The 13,541-nt window shown below is 38.5% G+C and overlaps 1 protein-coding gene across 1 annotated transcript in view; it reads left to right on the plus strand.

Annotated features, from left to right (window-relative positions):
* Positions 1-13,541, plus strand: part of znf644b (zinc finger protein 644b) — a 42,404-nt gene that overhangs the window by 12,667 nt on the left and 16,196 nt on the right. Inside the window, exon 3 of the mRNA XM_058402516.1 lies at positions 9,876-9,922. Coding sequence (XP_058258499.1) covers positions 9,876-9,922 — 47 coding nt within the window. The remainder of the gene's footprint in view (positions 1-9,875; positions 9,923-13,541) is intronic.

Genomic DNA, 13,541 nt, shown 5'->3' on the forward strand with positions numbered 1-13,541 from the left:
CAGGGACGCCCACTCCTGGGAAGGTTGGCAACTGTCTTAAAGGTTTTCCATTAACAGGAAAAGGTCCTTTTCATTGTAGAATGGTGAATTTAAATTGTTCTGAGATGGCCTTATAACCCTCTCCAGATTGATGAGCAGCAACAATTTGTTTTTCTGTGGTCATGGACTTTTTTCTTGGCATGATGTAGACTCCTCTAGAACACCAGTCTGCCAAAAGATCTTATAAAAGGTTTTTTCTATGAATGTTGTTGCACTGTTTGATGATAAACTAATCTTGTACATTTCATTAGTAACACCTAGCTGCTAATTACTCTCTTAAATAATGTGGAATTAGGAAGGATTTTTTATCCTTTTTTATTAAGGTCTATTTATTTTCTTTTACCTGAGATTGTTTGTTTATAGAAGCTACTGAGGAATACACATTTGTTATTGAAGCCCTGACCAATACTTTTCCCCATGAATATACACCGATGAGGCATAACATTATGAACAGTGACAGGTGAAGTGAATAACACTGATTATCTCCTCATCATGGTACCTGTTAGTGGGTGGGATATATTAGGCAGCAAGTGAACGTTTTGTCCTGAAAGTTGATGTGTTAGAAGCAAGTTTGACAAGGGCCAAATTGTGCTGGCTAGGCGACTGGATCAGAGCGTCTCCAAAACTGCAGCTATTGTGGGGTGTTCCCGGTCTGCAGTGGTCAGTATCTATCAAAAGTGGCTCAAGGAAGGAACAGTGGTGAACCGGTGACAGGGTCATGGGCAGCCAAGGCTCACTGATGTACGTGGGGAGCGAAGGCTGGCCTGTGTGATCTGATCCAACAGACGAGCTACTGTTGCTCAAATTCCTGAAGAAGTTAATGCTGCTTTCTGTTAGAAAGGTGTCAGAATACACAGTGCATGACGGATCAGGGCTGTTTTGGCAGCAAAACGGGGACCAACACAATATTAGGCAGGTGGCCAACACAATGTTATGGCTGATCGGTATTTGTACATGTTTGAAAATGTAATTGGATAGAAATGCTGCACCATTCTGACTTCTTTCATTCTCCATATGGCAGAAAATACACAAAGAGACAGATCTGCACATGTCTTGTATTAAGAGCTTTCACGTTATTGGCACTCATGTAAAATTATAATTTTCCATTCATCGCTTTAAGCGGATGTCAATTAATTGGGTGAAATAATGCAAAAAAATATATATATACTGTTTGGGTATGTGAAAGTTTTGTAATGGTGCACTGTGTAAATGGTGAGAAAACATTTATAATGAAGGCACACAATCTCTCCCTTTGTAGATATGTCATCCGTGCACTGATCTGTATTTTCATGTCAGACCGAAGCACAGAAAATAAAATAAATAAAATCACTAAAACCTTAAGGCTGGTTTAAAAAAGAAAACCCCAAACCTCACACTATCATGAATCTAACTTGCCTACCAAATGAAGGCAGCAAAAATATATCTTTCACCAAAGCAAATGTCATGAGGTATAACAATCTTGTAAAGGCAGGCTGCACATTCTGCCCTAAGAAAAAAACTGGATACTTGAGAGAGTTGACTGTTGTAAGCTGTCAGGTAACCAAAGTTAAGAATTCATTTGTGCTCCAAATATAAAAAAAAATGAGAGGAGTGCTTTAGGCTTGCCGTGACCTGACTGCACTCCATGCAGCCCACATGGTGTGAGGCGCAGTTTTGTTCCCAACGTCGGGTGAAAGAGTAATCACTTTGCCTCCTGCTTCATTTCTGTCAACATCGGTAGTTAGTAGTAGGTGAGAGCCGCTAATTAGCCAAATGTTTTCTTTGGTCTTCACTGCTACCAAACGCACCCCCCACCCCTTCCCCCTTCGGTTATTGACTCACCTCAAGTAGAGGTTTGTGCTATTGGGGGAAAAATATTCTAGAAATATTTCAGCAATATACTGTATCTGTTGTGAAGATTAGGAGAAATCTTTACACACACTTTTGAGTGTGAAGCTGAAACGGCTGTAAAGATTAATGAAAAATATGGGGACTGCGCTAAAAATATGAACGGGACGAGCAATCTAAGTGGATTATTAGTTTCTAAAAACATTAAAACTAGATAAAACTTGCATGACCTATTTTAGAGAGAGAGAGAGCGAGAGAGAGAGCGAGAGAGAGAGCGAGAGAGAGAGCGAGAGAGAGAGAGAGACTGTGTACTTTCAAAGACAGTTGAACATTAGCAGTGGTTATAGTGTTTTAACATATCATACCAACACATTTTGCAACATGGTTTGGAGTGGTTTTATTTATTATTCTTATTCTTATTATTCTTCTTCTTCTTCTTCTTCTTATTATTATTATTTTCATGAGAAAGCCATCCTACCCCATAGCCCAGAAATGTGAAGAATATGAGATATTGTTGTCACATGCAATGGAGTGACCAGTGCTTGCGAGATATCCCTGCAGCTCATTTAATGGCTTCTGGTTACCTCTCTAAGTTTTCATCTATCCCTCTCATGTATTTTGGAGGGACACCCTGTTCTTGGCAATATCACTGTGGTATGTCACGTGCTGATTCTGGCCTTCACAGTGTTCCATGGTACATCTTATGTTTCGGAAATTCTGTTGTACCAATTTTCTGATTGAGATCCTGTAAATGTTTACTGAGCTCTAGGGCTTCAGCAGTCCTAGAGAAACAACTGATCTTTATTAATTTTTGGTTGCATATCCCTTGCTTGCAAGTACTCGCTGCCATCAGCAGACGGTTTCATTCTTTTCATTCATTCATTTCAGCTTTCATTTCCTGATATTTACAAATTGATGTATTAAACAACTTCAATTTCTGATGGCAGACAATCTGATTTGTAGGTGAGCAAAAGTACTGGAACAGACCGTTTTAAAGTAAATAGCATTTTTGGCTGCATGCTTGAAAAAACAGCATAAATTCGGTTAAGCCCCTGACTTTTATGATGCTTTGGCAGACTTTTACCATGGCTTCTTTCAGTATAACAGCAAACTTTAACCTGCTTGAGCAGCATTCCACCTCCTGAAGAGGAGACTGAAGGGAGAAACCCCTTAAAACGAACAAGCACTCAAAGAGGCTTTTGATAAAAGCCTGGAAAAGCATCTTAAAAGAAGAACGAAACGATTTGGTGGTGTCAGTGGTTTAACCGAATTGATGCTGTTTTTTCACGCAAGGTATATGCAGCCAAAAATTAAGTGCTGTTTACTTGAAGACTGTCGTCAAATCTGGTCGTCTGCCATCAAAGATGCCATGTTTTAAGCTGTTTAACTCCTCTACTTGTTGAAATTCTTACCTATTATCTCATTAATCTTTTGAGCTCAAACCCATCATTTGACCTCATTGTATATCAAAACCACAAAAGGTGACCTTGCATTTCCAATATTTTTGAAAGGGACCATATTCAACAAGGTTTTTTTTCCCCCCCAAAACATTTCCACTTTCCTTTTGAATTTTGCTAGATCAGATTAAAAATGAACGATCTGAAATGATTCATCTTGGTTTAATTGTTTACGTCACAAAAACCTTCAGTTTAAGCAGTGGTGTGTAGATGTTTTATATTCACTGTACATTAGCCTTACAGTAGCCTCAGCCACAAAAACAAACACATTTAGAATACAGCTAAAAAGCAGACATGAGACACAAAATATATATTGGCTGATGGTGTACTTTTATCTTTGGAGGAACTTTGCTTTTCGTTGGAGAAAGTTCTTGATTTCGTACATAAGGAGGCCAAAATCCAGCACACACCTGTGACACTGTGCATGTGTGACACTATCAGGTGCTGCCCAGAAGAGGACATGTTCCACTTTTGGGTCTTTTACTTTCTCAAGTTTATGCCCTAATGCCTTCTTGATGGATTTTTTTTAAAAAAGCTTTGTCACAGTGCCAATTTCCGTTGCCAGTTCTACAACACTGCTTTGTGAAAAATTTCTATCCAGTCAAGAAAAACCGGTTAACATGTTTAACAGCAACCGTCAGATTCATTATTGCATATGGCACAGCTGGGACTTGAAACTAAATTCTGAGACGATTGCTTTTGACTGATGTGCATTGTATTAACCAGTCGTGCCTTCTCGGCTGCATCACTTTGTTTTCAGACACAGCTAGGTTCACATCAAAGCCTTAAACTTTCCTTGCCTTGTTTCTCAGCCTCTATTCTCGTTCTCACTTGCTCTCTTTCAGCTAGTTGAGATATGTACAGACATAACGTCATTTGTGATTACGATCCAGACACTGAGCTCCTGGATGGTGGGTTCAGATTTGCCACATTGTTCAGCCAGGTTTTTAGTCAGACACTGATGTATGCCTTAAAGTGTTCAGTCCATCATTTTTCTTAATTTGAAATTTATTGGAGGCATAAATAGTCCATAAACGTATCCAGGCTTGTTAAATCAGCCAAATCCAAACCACACACTGAAAGCATGCCATTGTAAAGTATTATTTGCGTATGCATGTGTAATAAACTGAAGTCAGATCAGTGAACTGTTGAGTTATTTCTAAGAACAACCTAAGCTTTGTAACATTGCCATGTTGAATGGTTTTAAACCTTTTGCAATCATACTAGTGACATGTTGTTGTTTTAAACTAGGAGTGTGTTTCTCTAACACTGTAATGTGGCAGACCACAATACATGATCAGTGATCTGATTTATTCATTTAAAATGATGATTTGTTTATGGTGCAAGATTTCTAAATTACACAAATTTAATGATTTAGTATTTTACAATCAGTTTTATTACTACTTCAGTTTTTTATTTGAACTAGATAATCTATTAGAAAATATCCTCCCTTATTATGATTATCTATCTATCTATCTATCTATCTATCTATCTATCTATCTATCTATCTATCTATCTATCTATCTATCTATCTATCTATCTATCTATCTATCTATCTAATGTTTTTCTATAGTGAAACATCAGATATAAGCATATCAAAACCATTTTTTCTGACTTTCTACAGAAATTCAATTAAGGTGAATCAGGGTGAATAGTCAGGTCAAGACATGCACCTCTAAATCATATTTGCACGATGATCCTTTTCATTTTTAAAGTGTCTGAGCTCCTAAAGAATTCGCATAAAGTTAATTAAAATCTGCGTTATTACAATACGTTTAACACAAGTTACAACACAGCTTTATGCAGATGTATTCCAATCAGAGTTTATGCATTAAATCCAAGCATGATTTAAACTTGGTGAATGGGATGTCCTCCCTGGCCAACCTTTGTCCAGTGTGGCTGGAATGTCCTTTGTGTCCATGTTTTAGTATCCAAATTCTCATCCTCTGCGTCATTTTGATCATTCTTTGTTTCACGAAGAATGGGACGAGCATTTGATCAAAGTATGCGCCCTTGACGAAAATGATGCGTAATTTTCTTCTTCCATTCCTTAGTACAGATTTTGCAACTTCAGCAGAACACAAAGTGCCGTCTTCTTTTTCCTCCCCAGGCCATTCCTTTGTAGTTTTTGCCCAGTGCATTGGCTCGTTCTGTTGGAACATGCCGTATATTTTTGCTTTAAATGCAGATGATTCTCACAGGTTCTCCTCAACATTTGCTTATATTTGACTCTTTCTGTGTTGCCTGTGATGGCATCGAGCTTTCCAGTTCCTCCTGTAGAAAAACAAGGCTAAAAGATGATCCTACCCCCAGCATGCTTGTTCACAGTATAGTTATCCCTTGCCTGTATTTGGTTTGCGCCAAACATTATGCTTCGGCTGTAAGCCAATTGACTTTTCTCTCATTTAACGGCAAAAGCTCATAGTTCTATCTAACATGGCCATTCTCAGAACTGGCTTCATTATAGGTCGAATCTGCGAAGAGCTGATGATATTGTTGGAGTGTAGAGGTTCTCCCATTTCAGCCAGTGAGCTCTGAAACACATTCAGACTTGTAACTGGACTCTTTGACATGTCTCTGCCAGTTGCCTTGCCTAAGCACTCAGTTTGGCCTGATCTTTGTAGTGTCTGGTTTGTGCCACTTGCTCCTAATGAGTTTCAAGGCTTTGCCGATGTTTTAATAAAAATTTGATGCTACGCCACAGAATAGAATATTTTTCAAGGGCGAACACAGTTTTGAGAAAAGCTGGTAACAAAAGTATCATCCTTCTGACGTTCTGAACGTTCAGCTTATACACACACAGTCTAGATATATTCTGTAAACTATGAGAAAACGTGTGTGTGTGTGTGGCTATGCTATGACAAAAAAACAAAGGCTGAATTCTGGAAAAGAGACGAAACTTGAGTGTTCCTGCTAATAATATACTGTGTATAAAGAAAACATAAATATATTTGACCAAAATGACAAGGAAAAGACATGCATTTAGGTTACCTTCTGACCTTCATCATGTTATGATTGTGTGTAAGAAGCCAGCTTAACAAATATATTGGCAAATTCCCTAATGATTTATCTGAAAGTTAAAAGCCTAATAAATATTTTTCTTTTCCCAAAAGCAAATTAGCTTTATTTGTGCTTGAGATAAACATGACAGAGAAACACATTTCATGTCAGAAAAGCCTGCAATTTTCATATCTAATGTCTATGAATGTCATATGTAATGAAAGTGTGTGCTAATGGATTAAATCCAAATCATTCAAAATTATAAGATTATGAAAAATTTGTTTACCTTTGACATTATATGAAATTATAGATTACTTTGCGAGCATTTCAAAGTAGGAACTTTATGTAAAAAAAAAAAAAAAAAGTTGCATTTTCTGCAACCATGCTTAACAAATCTAGTAGCTCAATTTAGATTTAGTGTACAGGCTTTAACTGTTTAACTTGAAGTATAAAGTATGTTGCCTAAACCTATAGTTTTATACAGCAGCATTGTGTTTTTAAATCAAACATTAGCATGAAGAACTAATGCCCGGGGGTGTCGACAGAATATAAATGGCCATGCAATCACTGCAGAAGTGAGTGGGTAGTTCTACATAAATATCTTGTGTCCCACAAGCCAATCAAACTCAGCCAATGCCTGAATAAGTGAAACACTGCAAGCCAATTTTGTGCAAATTGACCTTGACGAAAGATGCATAATCAAATGTTTGCACAGGCTTGTATTTCTAGAATGTGCACAATTAAGAAATGCTCGTTGCTTCACCTCTGTGCTCCATCATATTCCAGTCTTGCTCTGCTCTAAATGTAGAAGCTGGAAGTTACAGGAGCCTGAATTAGCAACCCAGCAGAACTGTAATCGGGCCGCAGAGGAATTTCAGCAAAATCCAGAACACGGAGCCCTCCATAAGTCTATTATAGACACTAAAATGAGGCATATACTCCTCCTTCTCAGCTACACACCACTTTTACCCATGTGATGTTAAATGATATTATATGATTTAACTACATTGTTATTATAATAATTACTTATTTATATGTACAATTCATTTTGTTGAACCCTACACAGTTAACAAAAGAAAAGGATGCATACTAGAACTGCATCATCTAGACAAATCAATATCCTATTGACCCTGTTCAGACTTGGTATTAACATCCACCTATAGTAGTTGGAACCTGAGTGAGCAATGTTCAATACAGATCTGTAAAGGGTTAAAAGCTTCTTGTGATCCGATCACGTTCTATTGTGCCGCAGTAATTCATACAGCATCAATCTACCGTGCTAGATAATGTAGATAGTATATCTGTAAAAGGTGCATGATAAGGCGATTTATAGCTACAAAGAAAGCAGTTGAAGAAGGGGTAGGATATGATGAAAGCTTTGGTATTGTATGGAGAGCTAGGTTTTGAGAGAGCTTGTAAAGCAGGAGGTTGCAGAGGTTGTGAGGGTGTAATTGTGAAATGTTTGCAAATACTGTGCATCTGGTGATTATCAGATTAGGGTCAAGGTTTAAGAGATGGGAGGAGACCAGTGGACCTCAGAATGGGTTAAGATTCAGTATTTAGGGATTACATTATGATGACTGGTACATTACATTGCATTGAGACACCCTTATTTAGAGCATTTCACACTTATGCAACTCAGCAGTTGAGGGTGAAAGAGCCTTGCTCAAGAACCCAGAAGTGGCAGATTGGCAGTGACGGGGATTTAAACTCTCAACCTCCTAAACAGTAGCCCATCAGCTTTACCACTGAGCTACCACTTCCTTGGCAAAAGATGGCGGGACCAAAAGTACCTGCTCCTAAAAGGTTAGGGTTTTAGAGTTTGAGGTTGAGGTCAAGGGATCGATCAATAGAGGTTGTGTAAGGGATGAGGGCATGAGAAGAGGTCCAGTTCAAGAATATCTGATTTTAGGAAGTAACACAGTGCAGCATGCTGAGACGTATATAGTAGAACGATAGAAAATGTATCGCAAGTATCACAAAAGACATTTTTCGTCAGTTGTTTTGTCACTAAGGTTGGAGCTTGACGCTACTAGCAGTGTGACAAACAAAAACAAGCATGGAGGAGTGTGTCACCGAGCAGAACTCCCTGCAACACTCCGACACAGAACAGGCAGTTACCCTACCAGAAAATGAGCAACTTGTACCTAAAAAGGGAGGTATTTTTGTCATTTGTTGTTTTAGGTTCCTGAAACCTGAAATAGAATAGAGTTTTTATATTTACTTTTTGGGTTTTGTTTTCATATTCATCCCAAAGGATTATGTTTTTCTTGTACTTGTTTGTGATAGTTGTCAGTGTCAATTCAATGTAAAAAGGAAAAAGAAACAAAATGCCTTTCACTGGTGTTTAGTTATGAATAAATGCAGTTATTTTGTATACATCATTATTTTCAACATAAAATGTGATGTATTGTTATGTGTATATATCGTTTCATGATCTGAAATGATCCACATTCCTCCATAAGATTTTGTCCCAGATCACCCAGCCCTATAGGCAGCATGAATATCTGGCTGGTGGGGAAGTGGTGGAGAATGTGGGAGTAACAGTGCCAGGGAACCCGAGAGCTTGGGTAGTTTAGGATTATAGGGTTAGGGTTTAAGGGGTTAGGACCTGAGGGATGGTTGAAAAGCAGGACACAGAGGACCTGAGAGGGAAGGTCTGTAAGGGCTTTTATTAGGCTTCTCAGAACACCTTAGGTGGTTTTCATACTGGGTCCACACTTGCTCCGAGTGTGATTGTTCCTGGTGCCCTCACAGTGTTGGTCTAGTTTAAGCCTCAATTGATTCTATCAAACCCCGGTGCATTTGTGTTGTGTTGATCGTAGAGTGATTGATGTTATTGAGTAAAACTCATGTGCAGGTTACTTTATTTCCTGAGAAAGTGTAGAGTATGTTCAGAGTTGCATTGACATTCACAGGAATCACACCACAGATCCAATGCAAACAAACTCGCACCAAATCCTACAGGTAGCCTCAGGTCTGGTAGCGTGCTGCGCTTCCTGGTTCACATGACCAAATTTTTTATTTTCTTTTCTGACTAAACTGCCGGAGTCAAATTTAGAATTTTGTTATCAGTTTCCTTCTGTGTAACATATGCTTATGGAGTATAACGTGTGAAGGAGTGGTGTTATAATTTCGTTTCCTTATAAGAGCAGACAGATGTTTTTTAAGGGTCTGATGTAATTTACTTGCTAATGTTAACTCATGCTAAGCCTCAAAGCAGGCTATGGTTCTGGAGAAGTTTTTTTTTTCTTTGCTGGAGCATCATAGTGGGAAGGTAAGGCATTTTTATGATGCAATGACCTGAAGTGATTATATTTAGGAGCTTTGTTCAGGGGCAGGTTTGGGCTGGTCTGGACCATGATTTGTGCAAATTCCTCACACCCATTCTCCCTCCTCCTGTACATGATAGTATTTGAAATAAAAATTAGAGACAGAACTTAAAGCATATGGCTTTTATTTTTCTAAAAGGCTCATCTTGCTGCACTACCTGACCTGCTGCATGTTCTTTGTGTTCAAGAAAGCATATTTAATATATATTTTCTTTTCTAGGCTGGCGATCACATGTCTGGATGGTGCCACTCTTTTGGAAACTATTGGTAAGACCTGTGTTGCCAACACTTTCATATAATACACGTTATACATGTGGAATTATTTCATTATTGTTTTTGCTTCATAATATCTTATAAAGTTATACTCATAATTTAGTATTATATTAAAACAGATGGATGAGGCATATTGCATTCCTGTCTCTTGGATATTGTTACATATATGTAAAGTTTAATGTGTGTAATTTCATTTAATATTATATATTGCCTTATATGCTGTGTATTGCTTGCATACAGTATAATATTTCATATAAAAAATACATGTCAGTGCAGGATCTGTTGTAACTCTGGGCAAAACTCACTCTGGATGTACATGGTGTGTGTGTGTGTGTGTGTGACTGCGTGCGTGCGTGCGTGTGCAATGTCGCAGACATTCGGCGACACTTGGAGTCGAGCTGGGATGTGTGAACTACTGTGATACTATAACTGGGTGTGATCAGCAGTCAAATGAAATCAGAGCTGTCAGTCACACTTGCCTGGCAACCTCGTCATGGCAACATTCATCTTCTCTTCCTGGCGCACACCCTAAAAGTCAAAAAGAAAGCGGATTCCTGGTATCGTTTGCATGTGCAAACCTGACAGAATGATTTTGCGTAATTGGACAATGATCTGTGACCTGCTTCGTGTTGTGAAGAGATCGAGCAGCTATCAAGAAATGTGTGTTACAGTTGTCCTTGGTACCAAAGAGCTGTTCCTTTAAAGCTTGTACTCCTATATCCGCTGTGACGACTTGACTGAAATGGGGCTGTGCTGCACGCTTCTCTAAAACAGCAGCTCTTCTTCTCATCCTGCACATGTGCCAAGCTCGTACGTTACCTTAACTTCCTCGAGCCCTGTCACGTTAACGGTTAATGGGGTAACGAGTTTCCTCACCTGAGGTAGCAGGTGTGAATAAGGTTCATCGCGATGTCCCTGTAGCAATCGCTTATCCACACCTGAACAGGCAAACGAGAGGCTTTCCTTAATTAGCCTCTTCATTAAGGGAATTACATGAAACACAAAAGCTCACACCTCTTCTCCAAAGCTGTACATGTATACAATCAGCACAATTCTGACATCTCTACCCTAGCAAGGTTTATCACTAGGGGGCAGAATTGGATCACTGATATTTAACTTCATCACATAGATATTAACAATAATCAGCAGCTTGGTTAGAGGATCGTCTTTCAAAACACAGCATTCTCAATTATTCTTGTGGATGTGCTGTGGTGTAGCTTGGCATGTTGCATTTCATGATAATAAATAATAGTTTTTAGAATTGTCAAACTAAAGAAATAAGATATCCAGCAAAAGACCTGGGAAGAACTATATCCCTCACGGCAACCAACATTAAAACCCACACCAGTCTATAATATAATTCCATGCAACTATATAACTGCATAATAGCTATATAACGATCACTATTTAACATTTACATTTCCTCATTTAGCAGATACTTTCATCCAAACTGGCTTAAAAAAGGAAATACAAGCATGAGTATTGCACAGAGTAGAGGTGTAAGAGCTAGTGTAAGTGCATTTTTTTAAATATATATATTTTTTGAATAAGGGACAAGTTAAGGGTTAGTTACGGTGTTCACAGGAGAAGTGGCCATTTTTTTTGACTAATTCTGCTGTTAATAACCCAAACCTCCATGAATGAGATGTTCTGATTACTGAGAAAATTATATCCACAGTGTTTCATATGAAATGTGCAACAGTTTTAACATGGAAAGAGCCAAGAACCCTTTGTGCTATCCAATCACTTGACCAGTTTTGGAAGTTGCATGGTAATGAGTGTATTTCAGTATATAAAATGTGCAGTATTTTAAGAAAAGAGGAGAAATCTGACACCTGCTGTGATATGTGCAATGTTAGCTCTATTTACTAACACCTAATGACTCTGGAAACTCATCCACATCTTCAAACAGGAAGTGTTTTGGTATTAAATTGACGCCCTGTTCTCCTTGGTCATCTTTTTAAGATTAGTAAAAGACACAATGTGGTTTAAAGAGGGCAGTGTAGTGTTACAAAGGATTTGGTTCAATTAAACATTGTGGATTTCGTGAATTTTGCTCATCTCCAGATTGACTCGGTATGTGTTACAGGTTCTGTATCTCAGGCTGAGGTTCAGTGACTTGTGCTGGGAAATGTAATTATGAGGCCATCTGTTGGTCAAGAGTGAAAATAAATGGAAAGCAAATGTTGAGCAAATGGAAGTAAAATTAGAGATATTAAAAGTATTTGAATTTATTAATTGCATTCAAAGCAACATGCGTGTGAGGAAGAATTAAAGCGAGCAGTAGAGCTGTATTGTTCAAGGTTAAGAGTTTTAAAGCCAGAAGTCACTCACCGAAAGTCCTGGGGTGTAAACTCAAAGCTTTCCTTGCCACAGAAACCTACCCATCAGTGAGTTTTGAATCACTACCTCACTACTGTTAAACATTGTATTGAAATTCAAGCTGATGTAGCTTTCATTAAAGTTTGACAATCCAGCAGTCTATATCACATCTATATTAATCTGACAGTAATGCAAATGGGAATATAAACTACAATAATATGTTTGTCAGGTACAGAGATAGCATTAAATCCTTGCTTTTTGTTAACCCTTTTTTTTTTCAAATCATGAAAATGAGGAATAACATTATTAGGTTATTTTATTATTAGGAATTAATATTTTTACATAAGCTGTGTTGTGCACAAGGAACACAACGCTAAACCTCCAGACACGTACACCCACAGACAGAGATCACGTTGTCTATCACATGTCAAAAGAGACATTTTGATCTTCTTTTGATTCGGTCAGTCACATTTTGATCTCGGCTGTGATGCGTCATTAACATTTTAACATGTCCCCTTATTTCTTCGCAGGATTAATGACCTCACCGCACCATCCCCACACCCCCTGCTGCTAACCTTGTATTAATTGGGACGTCAAAAGCCTCTTCTCGCGCTCTTTATTGTATACATTTACCATTAGACTCATTAGCTTCCCGTCGCTTCCCGTCCAGCCTCTCCTTCCCAGCCAGACGTGACTCTCCTGGGAGAACATTTCCATCTTTTCACAAGGCCTGTCTCAACGTTATCCCTGCTGTAAAAACTCCTCTCCACTGACTGCCTTCTTTTGATTTTTTTTTCTCTCGGTCGCTCTGATCAAGGGCTGCTCGAGTGTTAATTGGCGGCTCGTGTGTGACTCCGCCTCTTCATTCAGCTTTAATGGTCACCATTGACAAACAGCAGGCAAATAATAAGAAAGTGACAGTTTTTTAAATACCCTCAGGGAAACATTTTTGAATGAGGTGACATGATCACAAAGCCTTCTGTGGGGTTTTTTGTGTGTTTTTTTTGTTTCAGAACAGTGCATTGTAGGAAAACCCTAATTTATTAGAACTGGAGGAGGTCACTGCAGAGGATTTAATAGTTTACATGTTAACAGACTAAATACTAATGTATTTGTATTGCACGTAATGTCTGTGTACCAGCACAGCTGAAATCCTTCAAGTTCTTTACTGATCCTCTGCACCTTAAATTAACTTCCCTTCTGCTGTCTTATGTCGTTCACGTCTCGCTCAGCACTTCGCGCTACATTTTAATGAAAGCTAATAAAAGCGGCCTCGTCCCAATACCTACGG

This window comes from Hemibagrus wyckioides, linkage group LG11 (assembly GCF_019097595.1).
Source record: "Hemibagrus wyckioides isolate EC202008001 linkage group LG11, SWU_Hwy_1.0, whole genome shotgun sequence".
In the NCBI taxonomy this organism is placed as follows: Eukaryota; Metazoa; Chordata; class Actinopteri; order Siluriformes; family Bagridae; genus Hemibagrus; species Hemibagrus wyckioides.